This window comes from Rhincodon typus, chromosome 6 (assembly GCF_021869965.1).
Source record: "Rhincodon typus isolate 14 chromosome 6, sRhiTyp1.1, whole genome shotgun sequence".
NCBI classification, from domain to species: Eukaryota; Metazoa; Chordata; class Chondrichthyes; order Orectolobiformes; family Rhincodontidae; genus Rhincodon; species Rhincodon typus.
In genome coordinates this window covers 24,833,394-24,859,748 of record NC_063337.1, presented here as the reverse complement: position 1 = coordinate 24,859,748, position 26,355 = coordinate 24,833,394, and the positions used below count along the sequence as shown (strand labels likewise).

The window sequence follows — 26,355 nt, the reverse complement described above, 5'->3', positions numbered from 1 at the left end:
TGTGTGCTTGAGAGACAGTGTGTGTATGAGAGAGGTTCTGTGTGAGAGTATGTTTGTGTGTGTGTGTGTGTGTGTGTGAGAGAGAGAGAGAGAGAGTGTATACTGGGGTGGGGTTACCTGTAGTGCGACATGAACCAAAGATGCCAGTTGAGGCCGTCCTCATGGGGACCGAACTTGGCTATCAGCCTCTGCTGGGGGACTCTGCGTTGTTGTGTATCCCGCAGTCTGTCTTGGAGGGCGTTTACCTGACGATCCGAGTCCAAATGCACTTGACCACTGAAGCGTTCCCACATTGGGAGGGAACATCCCTGCCTGGCGATTGTTGTGTGGTGTTCATTCATCTGTTTTCGTAGCATCTGCATGGTCTCACCATTGTACCATGCCTCGGGCCATCCTTGCCTGCAGCATATGAGATAGACAACGTTGGCCAAGTCACATGAGTATCTGCCGTGTAAGTGGTGGGAGGTGTTCCCACATGTGGTGGTAGTGTCCATGTTGAAGATCTGACATGTCTTGCAGAGGTTGCCATGGCAGGGTTGTGTGGTGTTGTAGTTGATGCTGTCCTGAAGGCTGGGCAGTTTGCTGCGAACAATGGTCTGTTTATGGTTTGACAGTTGTTTGAAGGCGAGAAGTGGAGATGTGGCGAAGATCTTAGCGAGGTGCTCATCATCATCGATAATGTGATGAAGGCTGCAAAGAACATGGCATAGTTTCTCTGCTCCTGGGAAGTACTGGACAACAAAGGGCACCGTATCAGCCATATCCTGCGTGTGTCTTTTCAGGAGGTCATTATGGTTTTTTGCTGTGGCCTGTTGGAACTGACAATCGATGAGTTGAGCATCGTATCCTGTTCCTATGAGGGCGTCCTTCAACACCTACAGGTGTCTGTCTCGAAGGCAGGCTTAGTATAGAAGGGAAAAATGTGTCGGTGCAGGCTTGGAGGGCTAAAGGGCCTGCTCCTGTGCTGTATTGTTCTTTGTTCTTTGTTCTTTGTTACTGGTGTATTAAACAAATAGTGATTTGTGATGAAGAAGGAGTACACCATTATGTTTTTGTTTGGAGTTAGACTACTTTTATTTCTAAAGTAGGAATTTATAAAATGCCACACTGACTGACTGTCTATAAATTGTGCATTTTTGAACAAAATAGAACGTATCTGCAAATACAAATTCACCCCATTGCTTCCTCTGTGTGTGTGTTGGGGGGTATGGGGGAGCGGGATTCACCATAAACTATTGGATAAGGTGTCACTCTACCATTAAAAATATGCAAAAGAAAATCCATTTGATTATGATCCTCCCCAGTGTGTTGAAATGAAATTGCTGAATTAGTGCACTTATTTTGAATAATTAATCACTAATATCAGTTAGAACTGGCCATTCATGTTTTAAAAATTTCATTAAGGAAATGATTTGCCATCCCAATGAGCTTGTTAACCCAAGAGGTGCAGAAAAGGAACAATGAAGCTGTACAGCATCACTCCCTCAGACAATAAATTGTTTCCAGAACATTCTACCTTTCACTATTTCCTTCCTGCTTCTCTTAATTGATTCAGTCCCTTTATTTATCCTTGTTTACCTAATTTAGTTCAAATTATTCTATTTCCTTTTCCTAGATTTACTCTGTTGCTATTTCCGAATTCCTTGACTTGCTTTGGTTCATACCCAACGCTCATGAAGTGCCAGTTGCCATGTCAATTCCCATTACATTATGGGCAGCTCAGTGGTTAGCACTGCTGCCTCATTGCACCAGGACCCGAGTTCAATTCCACCCACAGGCAACCGTCTGTGTGGAGTTTGTACGTTCTCCCCATGTCTGCATGGACTTCCTCCCACAGCCCAAAGATATGCAGGTTGGGTGGATTAGCCATGCTAAATGTGGGGTTACAGGGATAAAATGAGGGGCTGGGTCTGGGTGGGAAGCACTTTGGAGGAAAATTAGGAAAGACTCAAGGTGCCAAAGATCTCTTTCCGTTCTGTCGGGATTCTATATAACAATTTGCAACTCACAAAACAATCACAGTTATAAGATGAAGCCCAATTCACATCGTTCACCACGTGACGCACCAGACTTGAGATTTCCAGGGCTAATTGGACAAAAGAAATCTACCGCAGTGCAGATTTGGCGTCAATGGAGTTAAATATGCTGTAGCTGCTCACAGAGTGAGTAGAGAAGGTGGAGGGCATCTCCGGAATACCAGTAAATCGTCCTATATACAAATGTCAGATGAAGGACAGGAGAATAAGGATCTTGAGCAAATTTCTTTCTTCCACTGCGTTAATTTTATTATAACCTTTTATCCCAGTACTGGAAGCTCCTTGGAACTATTCCTATTAGAAATGATGCTGGAAGTGCATCAAAATTCCCACTTTCACTGGTAAATAATTATAATATGTTACCCTGTCAGTAAAGTTGCATTCGCAGAGAAACTCCTATGCTCCAATCAACTCTTCTTCATGACTTGCAAAAGTACTAAAAGTTTTGCTATTTATCTATCAATCATATGAAATAAGGATAATAAATTAATGGGAACTGGTGGTACACATTTATACATCACACAAAAAATTCTTGCATCAAAATATCCTGGTTCAATTATAACTAAGCCTGAATGCTTCTAAAAATTTCTAAAACTGAATGTTCTCTTGCCACACCATGATCAAAGTCATAAGCAAGGTATACTCTATAAACGATTCCTAGGAACATAAGAAATAGGGGCAGGAGTAGGTGATCTGGCCCAGTGGACCTGTTCTGCCATTCAATAAGATCATGGCAGACGTATCTCTTGAGAAGGGGTGATCTCAGAGCCTTTAGTCAAGAGAGGTTACTCTTAAAATCTAGGTTGCATGTTCTGACACCACTATGGTCAGTCACAATGGTTAAATCCCCATCACTTGCACTGAGAAATTGCACTGGTGTAAGTGCCTAGGATTGATTCTGTACATAATTTGTCAGCCATTATCTTCTACTCACTCCATGTGGCCGAAGGAAAAAAGCAAAGGGAGACCTTTCTCTAGATTCAGCCTTGAGTCCTTTTGCTGTAGTTCGTAGATAATTTAAAAAAAATAAATTCTGTATATTGCTACACTGTTTAATTCAACAATTTTCTGAGTAAGTAGAGTTTTGTTGCTTTAAGATGTTTACTCCATAAATCCCCAGTGTTCTGACTAAAGCAATAATGTGAATATTAACAAATCTAGGAATTAGGAGCAAGAATAGGCCATTCAGTCCCTTTAGCATGAGGATTCAGTAAGATCATGAATGTTGATCTGAATGTGGCCTCTCAACTCTACATTCTTACCTGCCCCTGATTCCATTAACTCCCTTGTTCATCAAAAATTTATTTACCTCTGCCTTTCAAATATTCAATGATCCCCGCTTCCACCACTCTCTTGGGGTAAGAGTCCCAAAGACTCATGATGGTACAAGAGACAATGTTCCTCCTCATCTCTGCCTTAAATGAAAGGTCCTTTTCTTTAAACTGTGTCCCCTAATTCTAGTCTATCCCACAAGAGGGATCATCCTCTTAACATCTATTCTGTGAAGTCCTATCAATAAGATCACCCTCATTCTTCTAAACTCCAATGGATACAGGCCCAGCCTGTCTAACCTCTCCTTGTAAGATAACCCACCACATTCATGTTGTCAACTGTCCTTTGAATCTGAGTTGGCATCTATTTAGAGTAACAAATTTCTGCCAAGGGTCTTTATGTGTCTGGATGAGCTGATTCTCGATCCACAGATCTTTAGACACATGGGACAGGACATCCCAAAAGGTAATGTGATCCAGAGTGCAGGATTTATTTATTTATCTTCCCCTCAGTGCTTTATTCTTCCTCATCATTAAGAAGCTATGGTTCAAAGCATGATACAATTTGGTGGCCAGGTTGTTGCCATTTTGAATGACTGGGAACAATCTCCTCTCAGTCATTAATGTCAATGTTACTGTTATTCAAGAAGAGCTTCAGAGTGTATTTGTAGCATTTATTTTGTTCTCTTCTGGAATATTAGTCATTTGAAGAGTTGAGAGAATCAGAGAAAATGTTTGCCATCCATTTGGATGCAGTGTTCAGTCCATCAAAGTTAATTTTCCAAGAGCTTTGCCTGAATGTTTGTGGAGCTAGTTTCAAGAAGGTTTAAGCATTTATTCAATGTACTCCCCATTGAATCTGGAGGATGCAGTGGATAGAATTGTAGATGGAATTTCTTTATAGCTCTTATGTATCACTGCTACATTGTCCACACGTCTCTACACAAAGACTTTTGTTGTTTTGTAGACTGTGCATACATACCAAGGTCAAATGATTTGAATATACTCTCTGTAAAGTCATATATCTTGCAGACAACACACCTTGTATCATGTAAATCTCAATGTAAATATGCCAAGAGGTTTCTTATTTCTTTACTCTTGAATTTGTTTATTAATCTGCTAAGTCCTGTTATGTACTAAATGTAAGAGAACATTAATTTTAAACTAGAGACACGGCTTGGAAAGACTATTTGATGAATATTGTGAAGCTATTTGCTATACTACAGCCTCCCTCCAGAGGTTAGTCTCAAATAACCTCTAAAACACCATTGAGAATGTCATATATAATGCTGAAAATTGCATTAATTTGTAATCATTGTGTTTATTTTTCTCATGCCATAGGAGAGAGCACCATGGCTATAAATATTGCTGGAGCAATGTCAATGGCTAGCTTTTATCTTCTTATCCTCACAGTCGGCATCTGGGCAGCAAAAAGAGCCAAAAAAGTTGAAAGAGCGTATGAGAGTGATCGTTCTGAAATGGTAATGATAGCTGGACGAAAAATTGGATTCATTCTTGGCATTCTAACAACCATGGGTACAGTAACTATTTTTTTTAAATTATCAAGAGAAACAGTTGCAGTGTTTGTCAAATTTGCAGAAGGTCAGCCTACAGTTTTGAGTGAATGACAAGGAACCTGACTGGTCTGAAACACCAATTTAGCATTTTTGGGCAATTTAGCATGGCTAATCCACCTGGCCTGCGGGAGGAAACCCACGCAGACATGGAGAGAATGTGCAAACTCCACACAGACAGTTGCCTGAGTGTGGAATTGAACCCAGGTCCCTGGTGCTGTGAGGCAGTGATGCTAACCACTGAGCCACTGCACCACCCCCTATCTTTGAAAGATACAGATGGCTGAACCACCTCTTGTGGGAGAGACTAGAATTAGGGGACACAGTTTAAAGAAAAGGACCTTTCATTTAAGGCAGAGATGAGGAGGAACATTGTCTCTTGTACCATCATGAGTCTTTGGGACTCTTGCCCCAAGAGAGTGGTGGAAGTGGGGATCATTGAATATTTGAAAGGCAGAGGTAAATAAATTTTTGATGAACAAGGGAGTTAATGGAATCAGGGGCAGGTAAGAATGTAGAGTTGAGAGGCCACATTCAGATCAACATTCATGATCTTATTGAATCCTCATGCTAAAGGGACTGAATGGCCTACTCTTGCTCCTAATTCCTACATTTGTTTATATTCACATTATTGCTTCAGTCAGAACACTGGGGATTTATGGAGTAAACATTTTAAAGCAACAAAACTCTACTTGCTCAGAAAATTGTTGAATTAAACAGTGTAGCAATATACAGAATTTTTAAAAAAATATCTATGAACTACAGCAAAAGGACGCAAGACTGAAAATAGAGAAAAGTCTCTCTATGTTTTTTTTTCTCCAGCCACATGGAGTGAGTAGAAGATAATGGCTGACAAATTATGTACAGAATCAATCCCAGGCCCTTACATCAGTGCAGTGAAAGCTCAACAACCTGAAATGATAACTCTGTTTGTCTCCACGAATGCTCCCTGACCTGCTGGGCTTTCCAGCATCTGCAATATTTTAATTTAATATTATAATAATTGTGTTTGTATTCCAACCTGGATTATAAAGCAGAGGTACTATCATAAATGTACAAAATAAAACTTATCTTACTACAATATGTCATACAAAGCTAGTAGAAGCACCTTTACTCAGAAGGTCTAGTATTTGGTAAAGTGTTCCCTGATGCTCCTTCAGAAAACTGAAGCTAACTTTCTCTTATAATCTAATAATGTTGGATAATGTTATCAGAAGATGGGTTTATATTACACCTACAGTGGTATTTTCACCGTGTATTTTCCCCACATGTATTTAGAAAAATGAAATGACTTTCCAGTTCTTTTACATCCATTGTAGCAACCTGGGTTGGTGGTGCATATATAAATGGCACTGCTGAAATGGTGTATCGGCCAGATGCTGGACTGGCATGGACTGTATCACCTTGGACCTCTCTACTTTGTTTGGTTATTGGTGAGTAATCAGAACATAGGCAAGTGACAATCACAATCACCTCACATTAACAGACAATTAGCACATTGCAAAAATTGTATCCACAATGTGAGAAGGGCACAATGTACAGGTTCAAACTATCTGTTAAATTGGATGGTTCTTCAGAAGTACCCAATCCCAGAACGTTATTTCTCACACAACACAATATTAACAGGAGACACATCAACCAGCAATGTTTGATTCAGGTTAGATTGTCCAAATGTGACAGATCATATTTTCAAACTTGCCACCTGTGGGTGGGTGGGATTGTCTTCGTAGGGTTTGGGCGAGCAAGGAAATGGGTGCACACCTGTGACTTATGCTTTAAGGATATTTGATGCTAACAGAATCTATTGGCTTGGCCCAGTAATTAGCTAACTATAGCTTCAAATCTACATATGGGACTTTCAAACCTTTCCAAAAACTTTCATAACTTGTGTACTCTTCCCACTCCAACCCCGCACTTTCCTTCAAATGTTGCCATTATTTTACATTTCACTTGCACACTCATTTCCTCTCCAGCCACTTTCCCACTTTTCTTGGAGCTATGAATAAAGAAGCCAGCCCAGGGCTCTGAACACTATATCAGGTTTGATACATAAAAGTTTAGAAAAAAATGAGAGGAGTAGGCCCTTCGGCCCTTTGATCCTGCTCCACCATATGATCATGGTTCATCATCAAACTTGGTCCCGTGATTCCATGTTTTCTTCCTATACCCTTTGATCTATTTAGCCCCAAGAACTGACTCTTTCTTGAAAACATTCAATACTTTGGCCTGAACTACCTTCTGGGGCGCCATTAAATAATGAGATAAATTTCCGGTACTTTTGCATCCATTTGCAGCAGTTTACTTTCTGAAGTCAAAGTAAACACTTACAAAAGCAGCAGACTTTCAGATTTCTGAACACTGATTACACAGTGAGTGTACTTGTGGCGTGATTACCATTTATCACCGTTACAGAGGAAATTCTTTCACAGCTTAAATATTCTTAAACATTTTGTTCTTACTCATTTGCAGTCCTATGTGATATTTATTACATTCTAACATTTCAACTTAAAATGCAGCTTTTGTGGCGCAGGAGTTGTGGAATCTATTCATATTTAAAGAAATGAAAGCCTACAGCGTGTAAATAGATCTCAGCTATGAAGATTAAACATAGACAAAGACATCACCTATATGGGTATCTAAAAGTCTTTCTTCTGCTTCCACACAGGCGGCTTGTGTTTTGCCAAGAAAATGCGAGCTGAGAAGTATGTAACAATGTTGGACCCATTTCAGCTGCGTTACGGGAAACGAATCGCAAGCTTGGTGTTTATTCCAGCCATAATCGGTGAAATATTCTGGTCTGCTGCCATCCTTGCAGCTTTAGGTAATGATATAGATTTTTTTTTCAGTCTATTCGGCCCACTCAGCTCTTGCTGTCATCGACATACTACACCTCAACACAAAGGTTGAATTTTTTTAGTCTCACAAGATATATCATGGACAGATGTGGAAATTACCCCCCCAAGTTTTGACCTCCAGAAGAGAGACTGCTGTGTAGCCTCTGATTTGAGCACAGCGTAGAATATTATTAGCCAGATACATGTAACGTATTTCTGTACTTACCCAGAAGATGTTAGACAGTTTAGTACTTTGTCTAGCGGTCGGGTATCTCTAACAACAGCCTATCCCCAATCACCAACCTCCAACCCCTTTGCCCAACCACCCAAATAAAGCCCCATCCCAACCATATCCCCACCTTGACTGCTCCCTGATCACCTGACTACCCCTTCAACCAGACCCAATTCAGCTATCCCAAGACCACCTAATTACCCAATTACCATCTGAACCGACCTGACTAGGCCCAAAATCCGAACTACTGGCCAACTGCCTGATTTACACCCCAGACAGACCTGGTTAACCCTGTCCATAATTTGACTTGACTCCACTCATCCACCAACTCACTTCATCCACTAACCCACCTCACCCACTAACCCACCTCACCCATTAACCCACCTCACCCAGTTAATCACCTCACCCACTAACCGACCTCACCCACTGACCCACCTCACCCAGTTAATCACTTCACCCATTAACCCACCTCACTCACTAACCCACCTCACCCACTAACCCATCTCACCCACTAACCCACCTCACCCACTAACTCACCTCACCCATTAACCCACCTCACCCATTAACCCCTCTCACCCAGTTACCCATCTCACCAACTAACGCACCTCACCCACCAACCCACCTCAACCTACAACCCACCTCACCCAGTTACCTGCTCACCCATTGATCCACTCACCCACCTTCACACGCACCAACCTACCCTTGTATTTATTTACCACTCGATCAGCCTGTCTCATTCAGTAAAAGACCGAACCTCTAAAAACCTAGTAGAATACAGTGGCTAGCACCATAAAAGTGGTGTGTTCTCTCTGTTGCTGACTTTATTCTGGTCTCTTATCATGGAGACAGGAGATTCTGTGCTGCTAATTTCTCTATTTGCTGGGATTGAAAGATCCCAGAATAAATGGGCTGGTACACCCAGTCAGGGAAACCTTTACAAATAGCTCAGTCTCGCTGATGATTTTCTCTTGTTCAAATTTGACCTCTAACACCATGTTGTTTGATATATCCGTTTAGATGTTTGCAATGTGCAGCCTATTGACTATATTAAAACAAAATGTAATGCCTAACATTAAATGTGGTTCCATGATTGCATAGGAGGTACTAAACAATCCCAAGCTTGCCAAGAAGGCTTTAATAGTATTTTTATGGCTCGTCAATGTTAAACACCCAGAATGAGGAATTGAGTCATAATATTTCAATTGAATGTCGATAGATGATGATTGGATTCTCTCTTGTTAGAGATGGTCTTTGTCTGGCAATTGTGTGGTAATCCTGGCATTCTGTGAACATGACCTCTTTCCTGTTCTTTTTGATGGTAATGGATTATAATGACTGAGTCCACCCTTCTTCTTTTGCGACTAACCTTTCAAGCAAGTTTGAGATGTCCCTCACCCTGACATGATGTAGGCAATATACCATGAGGGACTCCTGATCCACTTTAGAAAGGGTGCTATCCCTTGGGGAGACAATGGTTTAGTGGCGATGTCACTGGTCTAGTAATCCAGAGCCCCATGCCCTGGTACATGGGTTTGAATCCCATAAGGCAGCTGGTGAACGTGCAAGTCTAGTGATCATGTAACCCCTTCGATTGTTGTAAAAGCTCTTCTGGTTCATTACTACCCTTACAGGAGGGAAATTTACCACTTATTTGGTCTGGCCTACATGTGTCTCTTAACTCACAGTGACGTGGTTAACTTTTAACTGTCCTTTGGACAATTAGGAATGGGCAATAAATGCAAACCTGGCCAGCAACACTCAAATCCATCCTTCAGTCATTGAATCCCCCAAAACTGGCACATTATACTTCCTCTCCTTGTGCTTTTGGGCAGAGCCCTGCTCCGAGGTATCATGGTGAGTCGTCAAGCTGTCCATCCAATAGCCTGCATCCTTATCCTCATAGGTAGAAAAAACATTGTACCTCTCAGTTTCAGATCCATTTCCGCAGATCCTTGTTCTCTACCTTGCCTGATTTACAAGATCTGGTGACTCTTCATTAGACTTTTCATCATCAAGTCACTGGACTTGAAACATTGAATCTGCTTTCTTCCCACAGATGTTGCCAGACCTGCCAAGATTCTCCAGCAATTTCTGCATGTGTTCACAATGGTGAACCAGTCCATGGTTCTATTTCCTTGTTAGGCAGTTGAACCACAATGTTGTTCACTAAAATGACTTCTATTTCCACATGTTAATGAACTCATATTCCAGAAGAGTCCTAATTATATAAGGTTGCATGCAAAGCCAACATGGTTTAGAAAGGTGGCTGTTTGTTTAAAGTACCTGCCAGCCCTCACACTAGGCCTTGTCTGAGCAAGGTTCCTTCTACAGCTGTTCTCACCAAAGGACAATTATTTCACTGAGGCATTTCCTGAGAAATGAATCAATGAGCAGTTTTGCATAAAAACGAAACATGCAGCACTTGTTATTTCTAGAGCTATTTCAGGCTGAAATGTATATAATACAAATTTCTGACACTCTATCCACAACCTCGATACTAGTGATCACACTTCAGTTCAACTACACCTCACTGGCACTCTCAGTGTAGGTCAAAGTCCATTGTCAGCCTCGATCATGGGGGTCTCTCATTACACTGACACAGGAATGTTTACAGTCAGGAGGAGATTCCAACACCTTTTGCTGGAATGTGTCCATGGAACTGTGGGAGCATCTCATATCTGAGCAGACAGTGGTCTTTTGGAGCTTCGATTTTTTGTTTAATGTAAACCTTTTCTTTCTATTAATGTATCAGTGGTTAAGACTAAATACAAATTTTGCCTTTTTTGCTCAGGTACAACATCTAGTGTTATTCTGGACCTTGATAAGAAGCTATCAGTGGTCATTTCTGCTTGTGTAGCAATGATTTATACATTACTCGGAGGGCTATATTCAGTGGCATATACTGATGTTGTTCAATTAGGATGCATTTTCCTTGGCTTGGTGAGTTGCGAAGTCTACTACATACTGTGATAGTTTTTGCATAAAAGATACATGTGAATATTAGACCCATGTTTTAAAATGATAATGCAAGACTTTTAGGTCATGTTTGTGATTTTTTTAAGCCCTGATTATGCTTATTGCTGACTGAGTAAATTTCCCTTTTCAACTGTGCCTTTCATTTATTGTAAGATCATTCTTTCAGGTTATTTCATACTGCACAAAAACCTCAGAATAATAGGCTTCTTTGAAATCTGATTGTTGTATAGAGATCAATTTGATAATTTGCTCAGCTTACTCAGACAACAGACTCTCGCCTGAAAAGATGAGGGCCTGGAATTTTATCAGCAAATCAGGCAGTGGGTGGTAGGAAGCTTCCTGGCTTGGTTTGTCGTCCGGACGAAAAAGTGTGTGAAAAGGTAGGACCTTCATTGTGTTGTGGATTGTAGTCAGGCCCAGCCAACATGGAAAAGAGATTTGCAGCAGCCAAAGGGCTCATCTTGGTGCTGTAGGAATTGCAAGCTGTGAAAGCAGAAGCAGGTCTCAAGACCTCAACCCTCACACTCTCCTCATTACCATCTCATGCCTCCAAACCAGACTTTGTCCCTTCATTCATGCCATTATGACTTGGAAATATATCACAATTCTTTCAATGTTGCCGCATCAAAACGAAAGAATTCCTACAGTGTGGAAGTAGGCCATTCAGCCCATCAAGTTCACACCAACCCTCTGAAAAGTATTCCATCCAGACCCTTCCCATCTCTGTAAACCTGCATTTCCCATGGCTAATCCACTTAACACGCACATCCCTGGACACGACAGGCAACTTAACACATAGCCAATCCACCTAACGTGCACATCTTTGGACTGTGAGAGGAAACCCATGCAGACACAGGGGGAACGTGCAAACTCTCCGCAGACAGTCACCGGAGGCTGGAAATGAACCTGGGTCACTGGGTCTGTAGGGCAGCAATGCTAACCACTGAGCCGTCCCTGGGCCTCCCTCCTTCATGTAATTTTGGATGTACCTACACCAAATGGATTGCAGTGGTTCATGGAAGCAGGTCACCACTGCTTTTTCAAGGGCAAGTAGGGATGGCCAATGAATGCTTGCCCATCCAGCATCGCCCACATCCCATGTGTGAATCAAAAAAATCATTGTATAGAATCAGCAAATCCTATAGTGGCAATAGACATTTAAAAGAAAAGCTCTAAAGAACAATAATTCATTTATTATTTCTCACAATGTTAAAAATACTGATTTTTGACTTGGGCTCAATACGTGTCAATCATCTAGACCTTTTAATATATGTATAACAGAAACCACATGTACTTGAAACTCTTAATCTTTGGTAAATAAACGCTGTGGAGTAGAGGGCAGAGATCGGACATCTGCTAATCAAATAGAGTTCAGGTGTTACAACAGAGTAAAGTATTTCTGATTTTTTAGTCAAAAATCCACAATGACGCTTGGCTGGAGCACAGAAATCCATTACTCTATTAAAACAGCCGTGCCATTGCCTGATTTACAGCTTTAGATTTCTGATCTCTGCTGTCAGTTTCACATGCTCAGGGTAGACAAGATTAAGAGGTTTCAAGCACTTGTAATTTCTGCTACAGACGCATTAAAGGATCTGGATGATTGATGAATGCATTAGCTTCTCGAAAAGAGGAGTCAATTTTAACAAAATGCAAAGTAAAGAAATAATAACTGTTTAAAGGTTTATTTGCACGTCCTGTTGTAACTATTGAGTTCATGGGTTCTATACAATATGAAGAGGATCAATGGGCCTGGAAGTGCCATAGTAAGGCATGAGGAATGATGGTTGAAGTGACAGGACTCTAATGCGTAAATCATTAATTCTTGAAAAGCTGCCGTGACACCATGAAAATCATAGAAGGCTCGGACCTGCCTATCTCCACAGTGGAGCAGAAAGTCAGGAGTGCAGAGTGTAGGCTCATGACCCAAACTACTCTTAAAAGGCATCCTGTAAATTAGGAAATGCAGGAATCTTGGAACTGGAACCTACCCACCACTTTTAAAGGGCTCACAAGTCATCCCATTACAACGAAAATTCAGGACCAAGTCTTTGGATTCAAGTCCCAACTGCAGTGCAAAATTGAGGGATTGCCACATAATCAGAGGTATCATGTTTCAAATGGACAATCTACAAGTTGCCAATTCATGAACTGAAGATCTCAATACATTAACTATAGAATTGCCTGCTCAACCAATGCTTCCAAGATTTTACCTTCACTTTTTACACTTCATAAAGAGCTAGTGGTCAAACACCTATATGAGAATCAATTAGTGTTTTTTTTTGTTAGAAATTATAATGTTGCACATTAACACTGTAATAGGTTTTGGAATGGAAAACACTGCATGCTAAAAATCTGACATTAAAATCATTGCAGAAATGGGCATCATCTAAAAAGCAGGTACACAGATTAACATTTTGGGTTAAAATTTTCTATCAGCATTGCATAGTCACTCATGAATGATTCAAGAGATATAACTAATTGTGCAGAATGTTTCAAAACCACGGACCTGAAATGTTAATTCTATTTCTTTCATCAGATGCTGTCAGACCTGCTGCATATTTCCAGCATTTTCTGTTTTTTTTAAATTTCAGATATCTAGCATTCAGTGTATTTTATAGCTTTTGTAGCAAAATATTTATCTGATAAGTTAAATAAGTTAACAGATTTCCCAGCCTTAGCAGCTATTAAACAAACCACTTCTAAGTGTATTCACTGTGTGAACAATGAGTGGATAATTGCAATACTTTGCCTTTTAGTGGCTCTGTGTGCCATTCGCAATGCTAAATCACGCTGTTACTGACATCAAGATCACAGCAGTTAAGGAGGTCCATCAAAAACCTTGGCTTGGAAACATTGATGACAGGTTTATTGGAAAATGGATAGATGATCTTTTGCTAATGGTATGATATAGAACTTTTCTTCTTCGTGGCAAAATATTTTACCTGGTGTAAATTTATGATTTTCTGATTAATCATAAAATGGATGGTTAACCGGTACATGTTTAGATGAAGACTGAGAAGTTTTCAAGGAAGAAAGGTAGTTTCTTATCCCATCATTTAATGTTATATATTTTTCTTTTTGTAGCTGAGATGTAGATTAAAGAGTTACTAGACTTATACCACAGAAAGCTTAGTTTTTTTAATTTGCTCGTGGGATGTGGGCGTCGCTGGCTGGCCAGCATTTATTGCCTGTTCCTAGTTCCCATGAGAAGGTGGTGGTGAGCTGCTTTCTTAAACAGCTACAGTCCATATGCTGTAGTTGGACCCACAATGTCCTCAGGGAGGGAATTCCAGGATATTGACCGAGCGACAGTGAAGGAATGGTGATATATTTCCGAGCAGACTGGTGAATGGTTTGGAGGGTAAAATAACTCCACAGAGGCTGGTATCCTGTCTCCCTTTGTTTACATGTGCAGCATCCTTGACATTGATCCAGCTGCCTCAGAGCCAGCTCTAAGAGTGAACAGGACTCACACTCCAGCCAGGGCTCCCTGATTAGACCAGATTAACAGCCCCAATCAGGGAACTGATATTCTATGAGGTCCACCTGGCTGATCTTGTTACAGAGGGGAACTGGCAGGTGGTGGTATTCCTATGTATCTGCTGCCCTTGTCCTTCTAGATGGAAGTGGTTGTGAGTTTAAAAAGGGAAACCATGCTTGATGGATCTACTGGAATTCTTTGAGGTTGTAACTGGTAGAATTGATCAGGGTGCTAGTGGAATGTGATTCATTTGGACTTTCAGAAGGCTTTCGACAAAGTCTCACTAAAGAGATTAATGAGTAAAATTAAAACACATGAGATTGGGGGTGGATATTAAGATGGATAGAAATTTGGTTAGCAGGCAGGAAACAAACAGTAGAAATAAATGTGTCTTTTTTTCTGAATGGCAGGCAGTGACTAGCGGGGTACCACAGCATTTGGTACTAGGACCCAAGTTATTCACAAGATTTGTTAATGATTTAGTTTAGAGAACTAAATGTAATACCTCAAAATTTGCAGATGACACAAAGCTGGGTACAAGGTACCTGTGAGGAGGATGCAGAGATGTTGCATTGTAATTTGGACAGGGGAGTGAGTGAACAATTGCATGGTAAATGCAGTATAGTGTGGATAAATGTGAGGTTATCCACTTTGGTAGCTAAAATAGGAAGACACATTATTATTTGAATGGCTGTAAATTAAGGGAGGGGAATATTCGCTGAGACCTGGGCATTTTTGTGCACCAGTCACTGAAAGTAAGCACATAGGTGCAACAGGCTGTAAAGAAAACAAAAATGAATGTTAGCCTTAACAGCGAAAGGACAATGGGGCATTGGTGAGGCCACTCCTGGAATACTATACGCAGTTTTGATCTCCTAATTTGAGGAAGGATGTTCTTGTTATACAGGAAGTGCTGTGAAGGTTTACAAAATTGATTTCTGGGATGGCAGGCCTGTTGTATGAGGACAGATTGAGTCTGTTAGGATTGTATTCACTAAAGTTTTGAAGAATGACGCAGGATCTCATGGAAACCTACAAAATTCTAACAGGACTGGACAGTTTAGATGCAGGAAGAACATTCCCGATGGTAGTGAGAGTCCAGAACCAGGGGTCACAGTTTAAGGAAAAGGAGTAAATCTTTTAAGACTGAAAGGAGGAGAAATTTCTGTGGAATTCACTACCACAGATAGTGGTTGAGGCCAAAACATGTGTTTTCAAGAAGAGGTAGATTTTGCTCTTGTGGCTAAGAGAACCAAGAGATATTGGGGGAGGGTGGGATTAGGTAATTGAGCTCATTTTGAAGAATGGAGCAGGCCAAAGGGGTCGAACAGCCTATTCCTGCTCCTATCTTCAATGTTCCGATGTTTGGAAGGCTTCTTTGGGAATAAACTACTACAAAAATACATAAACTGATAGGGAATGAGAGTTCTATTAAAAATGGAATTCTAAATACCTAGTTTGCACTATTATGTCCATCCAAACTGTTGCTAAATTGCTAAAAATAAATTAGGAAGTACTTTGGAAAAATAGTGAAATATGTTATTAAGCAATTATGATGCATATGTATTTAATTTTTAGATGGTATACAAAGAAATACATATTCTAAAAGGGGAAATTGGAAATGTTGGTCTTAGCTTTCAGACAGTCAGGCCTAATGTCATCAGAATATGTTTTTACAAATAGGTACAATATAGCTCCAGTTTTTGTCCATACTGTCAAATGTTACAGTTATCATCGATCCTTAACGTTATTCTGAGTTTGCACTCATAATTAATTAAATCTACTGGAATTGAAATGTAGGAACAGAAACAGGTCAATTATCACTTTCAGAGATAGTAAGAACTGCAGATGCTGGAGTCAGATATAAGACAGTGTGGAGCTGGAGGAACACAGATGGCCTGGTAGCAGCAGAGGAGCAGGACGTTGACGTTTCCGGTCGGGACCCTTCTTCAGAAATGGGGGAGGGGGAAGGGACCTGGGAAATAAATAGAGAAAGGAGGGTTAAGGCTGGGGAAGGTAGGTGGGATGGTAGGCAGTGTTGGGGATTGGTCAGTGAGGTAGGAGTGGCAGATAGGTGGGAGAGAAGATGGACAGGTTGTGTCAGGTCAAGGAGGTGGGGATGAGAGGGAGTGTTGGTCATGGGATGAGGCCGGGGATAGGAAGATTTTGAAACTGGTAAAACCCACATTTAGGCCATTGGGCTGTAGGCTCCCAAGGCGGAATATGAGGTGCTGCTCCTCCAGTTTCTGGGTGGCCTCCTCCAGTGTCACAATGACTCCACCCAGAAACTGGAGGAGCAGCACCTCATATTCCACCTCAGAAGCCTACGGCCTAATTGCCTAAACGCGGATTCTACCAGTTTCAAAATCTCCCCACCCCCTGCCTCATCCCATGACCAATCCTCCCTCTCATCCCTGCCTCTTTGACCTGGCACAAATTATCACTATAAAATCTCCCTCTTAGTTCAAGGAGGATCTCAATGTCTTAGCAAGGCATTCAGTTCAAGGGCAATTAGGGATAGGCAACAAATATTGGATTGTCAGTGAGCCTGATATCTGAAGCAAGGTTAAGAGTCACCTTTGATACCAATGTGTGAAAATGAACTTCACACAGAGGAAGGACAGTTGCAGGATTATTTTCTACCATTTTGGATGTGATGACCTGGCGGGGTTAATGCTTGACTGTTAATCCAGAGACTCAGGGTTTGAATCCTGCCATGACAGGTAATGGCATTTGAATTCAATTTTTTTTAAAATCTGGAATTAAAAGCCTCATACTAACAATGAAACCATTGTCAGGGGAAAAGAAATGTCTGGTCCAGTAATGCCCTTTAGTGAAGACAACTGCTGATATACCTGATTTGACCTACATGTGACTCCTGATCCACAGCAATGTGGTTGACTCTTAACTGCCTTCTGGGCAATAAATGCTGGCCCAGCCAAAGATGCCTCATCATAGAATCCCTACAGTGTGGAAGCAGGCCATTCAGCTCATTGAATCCACACCAAACCTCCGAAGAACATCTCACCCAGACCCACCCTCTACCCTGTCCCTGTAATCCTGCATTTCCCATGGCTAACCCACCTAACCTACACATCCTGGACAATATGGGGCAATTTAGCATGGCCAATCCACCTATCCTGCACATCTCTGAAATGTGGGAGGAAACCAGAGCACCCAGACGAAACCCACACAGACACAGGGCAAATGTGCAAATTCTACATAGACAGTCACTCGAAGGTGGAATTGAATCCAGGTCGCTGACGCTATGAGGCAGTAATGGTTACCACTGAGCCAGCCTGCCCCATTCCTGTGGATGATATTTTTGAAAAATTTAGAACAAGGCTATTGACCCAATATCCCCAATATCAAATTGATGTTCCATTTGCCCAGTCTGTGTAATTTATGAGGTAATATTCCTGAGCAGGTGCTTTTCTACAAATATTTCTCTCATTCTGCAGTACATTAGTGTCATGATTGGAATGAAGGCCAGGTGGATCTTATTGACCATGAGATCCTTGTTTGGGTTTTCCAATCAGGAGATAAACAGTTATAAACAGGAGATTGAGAGAGTCTCATCATTCTAGGCACTAGCTCTAAGCTGGTTGATAAGAGCCCATGTACTGTGCACGTATAAATAAAGGGTGACTCGGTGACAGCATACCAGCCTCTGTGCTGTTACTTCAATTAGGATCTAAAATACACTATAGTGTCATATTGGATGATAATGAAGCTTTTAGTATTAATACAAAAAATGGTTTCACAGTTTGATGGCATCTCAACTTTCATTTGTAGGTGTTGGGAGGAATACCATGGCAAGCCTATTTTCAAAGAGTGCTGGCATCTTCCTCCATTAAAAATGCTCAGAAATTATCAATCGCAGGAGCATTTGGTGGTTGTATAATGGGCATCCCTTCAGTCCTAATTGGCTCAGTTGCAGCTTCCACAGGTACTGTACCGCATCAGCATGTACAATGCCTGGTAGACTGATGAATCAGCCACCAGCAATGGCCAGTTTATGTACATGTATCTGTGTCTGTGCCTCACCTGGATTTTCACCAAGCCAGGATGATTTAGGAGCCTTTTCAAAATGGCAGGCATGACCTGATTCTGGGATTCCTGCCCCCATTTCTGTTCCCAACAATTTTTGCTTACACACAGCAAGGATATAAACAGTGAATCCGCATGCAACACATGGTAGGTTTACCATTACATTCACTAACAGCACATACATGTTGTGATCAATTAGAGTCATTTTCCCATTGCGTAAAATCTGCTTATGCATTCAAAATGGAAGAAAACAGTTTCTTAAAATATTGCCTATTTGGGAAGATTTATTTTTCTCTGGAATGACTTTTCTTAGACTAAACTGGCTTTTATTTTTAAAAACGGAAAACCATTGACTTAAAGTGCATGGTCACATAACCAGGTTGAGTCAAGATGATGAGAGATAGGCAAGGAAAGTCTGAACTGAAACTAATATTTTATCAAAGAATGCTGAAACTCAATTGGGGTCAAGAAACCCTGTTTCCTATTTTCGATTGACATCTTTCTGTAAGTTACCTACAGATTTTCCAGCTTGGAAAAAAACAATAATGCCAGACATAGAGTGAACTTTATTTGAGGAAACCGGTTATTGGGCAGATGAAAAAGAACTTGAATTGACAACAGCAAGGACTGAAAGACTCTTTCTCTCCCTGTTTCCTTTTCAACATCATGAAAACCAGCACCAGTGATAGAACAAATCAAAGAGAACTAAAGATTCTATAAAGTTTTATACGGCTGAGGATACAAGGTGTTAGTTAAACAGGCATAGTCCCAGGTTCAACTTCATCAACTCAAGGACACTTGCAACAATACTATGGCTTTAAGAGTTGATTTTTTCACGAAGAAGGGTTGAGACAAAGGTCCTAAAGTGGTCTGCTCAAAGCCAATAAAGTAAACAGCTTATGAGGCCTTGGGGTATGTTTTAAGTTGGAAAAATAGAAGCAGCCTGAATGGTTGGGGTCAATGTCCCACAGAACCGGGATTTTTAGTTTTAGCTTTCTGCAGTTGCTGGGGTCTTGAAGCTGGATGTAGAGGGTCTTATTCCTTTCTGTAATACAGCTAAAAGCTGGGGTTCTCTTCCTGCTGCTAGAATTGCATGTGAGACAATCTATTTTACTGAATTTGCCTTTGCCAAGGGTGAGTTTATGGGATGTTACTGTACTGCAACATGTAATTAGTAGTAGTTCATATATCTATTATTTTGTTCAGCATTTTGATAAAGTTACAATTAAGCCAATTCTTGTATTTTATTTTGTCTACATTTTAACTGTAGTGTAAAAATTGAATTTCGCTTAACATCGAGTAGTTTGATCAATTGAATTATATCTGGAATGCAAAGCCTTAAACTTACCTTTAAAATAAGAAAAAGTTGGGATCTAGACTATCTTCTTATTATATTTTGAGTGGGTTTGGTCTGGTCCATAATATTCTCTGAGAACTTTTTACTGGACTGCATTTTTTTTTGTATTGTCACCTTCCCCTTATTAAACTTTATATTTGTGACTGTGTTGATGGGTGTTTTTCTTGGGGTGAGTAAATAATAAAATTCCTTTTTCTTTCAGTCAAGAAAATCTTGAAATTGGCTCCTTAAATTTGACTAGTGCTACATTTTAATTGAAGTGTGATATAGTTAGGCACTAAAAACAATTATAAAAATTTGTTACAACCGACCAGTGGAGGTTAAAAAGTGGGGAGCTGATTCACCTGTCATCACATGCTGGTGCAATGCATTTCTGTATCTGTATGTGTCTGTGATTGTTTATAGATACCTGTGTCTTTGTGTTTGTGTGTGCCTACGGAGCAAAATAACTTGTAGCCAAGCGGCTGTTTGACACCAAGAAATTATCTATAAAAGAAAACTCAAACATCTATTTATACTTATAAATTAATCGATAGTCTTTTGATTTTGACTGTTGATGTCTGATACAGGTCCCTTTTTATTCTCAGACTGGAATCAGACTTCTTACGGCTCCCAGTCACCTTATGAGAAAAATGAAGCTGCCATGATTCTACCAATAGTTCTTCGATATCTGTGTCCTCCCTATATTTCCATATTTGGAATTGGTGCCATTGCAGCTGCGGTCATGTCCTCAACTGACTCTTCTCTTCTTTCATCAAGTTCCATGTTCACACATAATATCTACCGAAAGATTCTCAGGCCAAAGGTAACTTTACTGCATTTGTATACATAAGTGCAATAGCCATGAATGTGATCAAAGTCGATGAACAATAAACTATCACATTATAAAAGACCTAAATGCACTGCAGCACAAGGATCACTTTGAAATTTGTATGATTCCCTGGTTTAGGTTTTGATCTGTATGTCTTGGATGAAGTGCAGGGATCACAGAGGGTTTACGCAAATCTCTTCATAATTGACAGAGAGAAAATGGCACTAGATCTGCTTTCAGTGGAAATCAGCTCCATTTATCTTCCAATCTGCCAATTCACATTTTGTTGATGCAAGCAAAAATCTATAATCTGTAATTCTGAGCAGTTATGCTGTACTTCCCAAAATAAAAACAGGATAGCAAGGAAATGTACAGCCATATTGCTTTTTATTACCAATTTGCTTTCTTCACAATTGCTGTACTTTGTGTAACTGGTTTAAGGGTATTTTCTCTAAAGTTCCAATGTTCCTGAGTTGTTTCCTATTTATGTTACAATCAGGCAATGATGACTAATGCAATCTCATTGTTGCATCGCATGTTTTTCACACGTATTTCCCATACTGAGGGAGTGTCTGGGAGCACATGAATGAGAGGAGCTCATGCAAATGATGAAGTTGTCTCTCAGGGCTGCAATACATCCCACTGTCCTGCTCAGTTGACTGCAGATAAGCCCTTATGTAGGCAATAACTGCACCAATATCTGTGGTGCCTGTAGTCACAGCGCCACTTTCTAATCCAGCACAAGGTGATACATGATCATGCTCGCTCCTGAAGGTAGCACAAAAATATATCCACCTGCCTTTTACTTTTCACTGGGGAAATCACTTAGGACCAGGGTAACTCTGCACAGTAAGGGATCATTCCTTATTTTGACTATTTGCCTTGCTTCTTTTAGGGGACAACTTTTATCCCTTACTTCTAGACAATGCTATGGAAGGTTAAACCTTGAAGTCCTGCCTTTAACCTTTATTTATGAGCAAGAACACTATGGCCACCTGGGGTGGTTTGAGTGATTGGCGCAGAACTGCAAGTCTGCGTGTCAGCAATCAGAGAGAGCTTCGCTTGCCTGAAATCCCAATTCCACAATTACACTTATAGTCATCGGAAAACCTCATCCACTAACCCCTAAAGTCACCAGCTCTCTCGCATCCCCCCCTGCCGTCTGATCATCAGCACCCACTTGACCCCACAACCTCATCCTAAAATCCAAGTGTCCCTTATTTTAGTTCATAAGAGCTGGTCATTTGTTATAGTCTGGAGAATAGAGGGTGCAAATGATCTGAAAAGATTCCCCAGTGGAGCTGGGGGAACTTAGCTGCATGGATCCCCAGCTCCAAGAGGACACCTAATTCTAAAATATGCCCCCACCCCAAGGGTGGTAATTTTGATTTTGAGAGCTGCTGGCCAATCAGAGATCAGCAGCTCTCCATTACTGGCATCACCACCAGGAGTGGTGGCTACTGCAGGCAATGCACTTGGGCAACAACAAGAAATACCATCAATACGTCGTTGTCATTCACAAGGCCCTACACTCGAAAGAATCCAACTAGGTAAAAATGCAGCATTTTTCATATTGTTTTTGCCAGTTTTTTTTTCGTAGGAAAGGAATATGGAAATAGTTGTAGGCCATTCAACCCCTAGAGTTTCTGCTGATTTTCTCTGAAATTCCATCCATTTGCCAATGGCTCCATTGTTTAATGTTAATACTTGGTAAAGTGATATCGAGTCAACTGTCACTATCATGATGCATCACTGCTGGAGGATAGAAATACCCAGAAACAAAAAACGCAACAGTTTAAAGCAGTCAATATCCTGGAAGGAGTCTCTGAGACTGGTGGCAAGACAATGAAAATTTTTCCCATAGCCTCCTTTGATAATAATAATCTCTGCATTTTTTTTTCTGTAACATTTCCAATGGAATGCAGGAGTTACATTGCTAGGACTTTTCTGAATTAGTTGTCAATTTGGCAATTATGTCATTCAGACAATGCTGGTTTTAAACAGATGCTGTCTGGAGCACAATTCAAGTTTGCTGCTCATATTATGATGTGATATACCATTAATAACTCTTTTGGAGTTCAACTCTTTCACAATAAGAAATGAACACAAGATGATCTCATCTCATGTCAACAGATTATATTTTATTGATTTGACTATCTATTGTGTTCAAGTTTAACCTTATTTCACCACATTTTGGAGCAAGTACATTTTTCATTGCTTTACTGTATTTGATTGGTGCAATGCCACAAAATAGAACTCTATTGCATAGAACAATTTCCAAATGATATGTTTGCAAAAAGGCCCTGGTTTAACTCACTCAGAGATGGTAAGAACTGCCGATGCTGGAACTGTGTTGTCCCTGGTTCAACTCTTGTTGGACTTCAAATCTGTTTTGCTAGTCTTTACATTTACCAATCAGGATTTGCCATCAAGATGATCTTAATGTATTCTCTAATGGTTTGAAAGTTCCATACCTAATGTATTTGCCTTTGGAATCATCTGTTAATTACAGAATTTGGCTTTGCACATTTCAACCCTCTTTCTTTTTCTATTTTCAGGCATCAGAGAAAGAAATTATGTTCGCAATGAAGACTACAGTCTTTTTAGTGACAGTACTTGCCACACTCCTTGCTCTTTTTACCAACACTATCTATGGTCTTTATGCATTAAGTGCTGACTTGGTGTACGTTATCCTTTTTCCACAGCTTGTTTGTGTTCTGTATGTTTCCTGTGTAAATAGACTGGGATTTGTCACTGGAGTCCTGACAGCGGCATTGCTTAGAATTGCTGGAGGTGAACCTCTTTTTCATTTTCCAGCTGCTATCCACTTTCCTGGAGGTTATTTCCAGGGCAGTGACTATATCCAGATTTTCCCTTATAAAACCTTTGCGATGCTCTCCTCTTTGATAGTGACTGTAACCTTGTCATATATCAGCAAACTCAAATGGCCAGAGGGGTATATAACTGTGTTTAATTTGACAGAAATATCACGTGGGACGAGAACCTCTTCTTAATCACATGGACTGACTGGAATCACATCATAGGAAACAATATATAACCCAATCACATTGGTAGGAAGGAGGTGGGATTTAGTTTTCCCATTAAGAGTGATCACTAACGTTCCTTCAGTGCCTGCCACTTATAAGATTGTTTCTGGATGAAAATAGTAATAAGTAACAAAATCAATGCTTTGCGACCTTTCCAATGACACTGCATAAGTTTTGAGCAATTTATATAGTGAAGCTTTGTGCCATTCAGGTATCTCATACCAAATAAAAAACAAAAGAACTTCCGTTCTGAGGAAGGGTCACCGGACCCGAAACATTAACTCTGTTTTCTTCTCCACAGATGCTGCCAGACCTGCTGAGATTTTCCAGCAACTTTGTTTTTGTTCCAGGTATCTCATACACTGTATCTACTCCAATTATCTCTCTAAACTTTATTGTTTGGATCCATTAGGATTGAACATTTGCACATTACTTTGCTGCCATCTTTGCAGTCATATTTGCTCATGAAGCTGAGGATATAGAATAGCCAGGGCAGAAATTATGTGTACAATGGTGTGGAAGAGGCTAATTCTGCAAACGTCAGTATGGCCCTAAAAGATTTCCTTTTTGAAGAAAGGCTGAAAATATCAAATCAGTTTTAAGGTAGATATGCATTTTACACATCTTCATGATAGGAAAAGATTCCAATGCATCATCTCCAAGGAGAGGAATCAGGAATTGTGATAGCTGTGGAGTTCTAAATAAGTTGGCTCTACATTGTCAGCATTTTGAATTCTGCAACTAGAGGTTGCGAATGACTGCAAACTCCCTTCCATCACAAAGTAGAACCTGAAACAATAGAATTCTTGACAGTAGAAACAGTAGAGACAGTAGAAACAGAATTTGCTGGATAAACACGGGATGTCTGGCAGCATTGGAGGAAGTGTCCAAAGAAGGGTCACGTTGGACTCAAAATATTAACTCTGTTTCTCTCTCCGCAGATGCTGCCAGACCTGCTGAGCCTCTCTAGCATTTTCTGTTTTTATTTCAGATTTCGAGTGTTGACAGGAATTTGATTTTTGTATCTTTGTTCTCTGCATTTATCAGTGACATGGGTAAAATTGCAGTTTCTCATTAAGTCCAAATCTTTGTGTTTAATCCTCACGTTAGAGTGCCATTTATATCGTAGAACAGACCCATCCCACGAACCCATGCTTTTTCACTGATTACACTCCATATACAGATAAATTGCTTACAGCTGAAACATTGCATTCTTGTCATTTTTATTCACAAAATTATGCCAGTCTTCCATTTCTTGATCCATTTATGAGCATTTTATGATGGTAATTTTCTTCCTGTAACTGTACCTGTCACATCACACCATGTGCTCAGCCAGTGCTGTGCCTGTCTGAGGAAATCGTTCCTTCATAGCTACTGGACTGACTTTGATGCGGGGAGGGATTACTGCCACAAACCACAATCTATTGCATGGAAATGAAGGATAAATTATCTGTTTGAATTGCTAACTGTTTCCCGATCTGTGCCCATTACCTAGGCAAAAAGGTTACAACTTCAGGATGTTGCTCTGAGTGGGGAAAGTGGCGCAATTGGACCTGCACTCACTTCTTTGTGAATGAAATACAACAGGGGATTAGGGTAACTTGAACCTTCCCTCTTTATTCTCCTGCTCCTATACCAAGTCGTCATTCAAGAAGCTGAAATTAGGAACAAAACCAGAAATTACTGGAAAAGCTCAGCAGGTCGGGCGGCATCTGTGGAGAGAAATCAGAGTTAACATTTCAGGTCCAGTAACCCTTCATCAGAAGTGCCAGACTGTCCGGCTGCCAGACCTGCTGGGCTTTTCCAGCAATTTCTGGTTTTGTTTCTATTTCCAGCATCTGTTCTTTCAGTTTTTATTTAGCGGACATTGGGATTATGTAACTGAGAATTGGAAGGTTGATGAAATCTCAAAATGAACCTAAGGTATGTTGCATGTAGCACAGGAGATATTCAGATGCTGGGCAACTGACTCACTTACGTAGGTACACTTTGACCCACTCTTGATCAGCACCAGGAAAATCTGCCCTAAAACTTTGCAAACACTGTTTTTAATTTTAGAAAATGAGAATATTAGAAGTGCTGTCTTCTCATTCATCTCTCTTATGTCTCAGAATTTCATGCAGCCATTATTCATATCTTGAAGTTACAAGCAGACATAAAAATAACTTTTTCATAAGTACCATGTTCAAATTATAATTTACACTTCTACGGTGAATTTTATTCAATTAGAAAAAGAAAATAGAATTCATTAGACTCCTGACCCATCCACTTGAAGTGATATGGCTTTGAGTTATAAAATCAAAAAAAAAGTTAATGCACATTTAGTGTGAAAGAGGATTTAAATGATTGGACAAACTTAGATGGTAATTTCTCAATTGTGTTACAGGCAGTGTGTGGAATTTTTATAAGGTTGGAGAGAAACCTCAGAAGCAAACTGTTGGTTTAGAAGATATTCATTGTAACAGTCAACATATCTAAGATAATGGATAATGACTTGACAGAAAGGTGTTAAGATTTTAATGATGAACTGTCTTTGAGGGAAGGAAAGATGTAAGCATTAGTAAAAGAATAATTTACAGAAATCTCTACAGATTTTGAAATCCTAGTATAATCTTAGTTATTTTGAAAAGTAATAAATTGTGAAGAACTAACATGTCTGTGTATTTCTATCTTTCTAGAATGT

At 40.2% G+C, this 26,355-nt stretch overlaps 1 protein-coding gene across 1 annotated transcript; it reads left to right on the top strand.

The window, feature by feature from the left end:
• The first annotated feature begins 4,659 nt into the window (after nucleotides 1-4,659).
• On the top strand, nucleotides 4,660-26,080 carry LOC109917256 (high-affinity choline transporter 1-like). Its single transcript, XM_020517051.2, has 9 exons — nucleotides 4,660-4,843; nucleotides 6,201-6,314; nucleotides 7,547-7,702; nucleotides 10,739-10,887; nucleotides 13,683-13,826; nucleotides 18,203-18,356; nucleotides 20,402-20,619; nucleotides 23,184-23,308; nucleotides 26,059-26,080. The coding sequence occupies exons 1-9, from the start codon at nucleotides 4,660-4,662 to the stop codon at nucleotides 26,078-26,080; spliced, it is 1,266 nt and encodes a 421-aa protein (XP_020372640.2).
• Nucleotides 26,081-26,355: the final 275 nt, after the last annotated feature.

What these genes read in the sequence shown, in the direction of transcription:
- LOC109917256 (XM_020517051.2), top strand. Translation starts at nt 4,660, where the DNA reads ATGGCTATAAATATTGCTGGAGCAATGTCAATGGCTAGCTTTTATCTT. An exon ending in TGGCATTCTAACAACCATGG is followed by an intron (nt 4,844 to 6,200) that starts GTACAGTAACTA and finishes CATCCATTGTAG; the next exon opens with CAACCTGGGTTGGTGGTGCA. An exon ending in TGCCATCCTTGCAGCTTTAG is followed by an intron (nt 7,703 to 10,738) that starts GTAATGATATAG and finishes TTTTTTGCTCAG; the next exon opens with GTACAACATCTAGTGTTATT.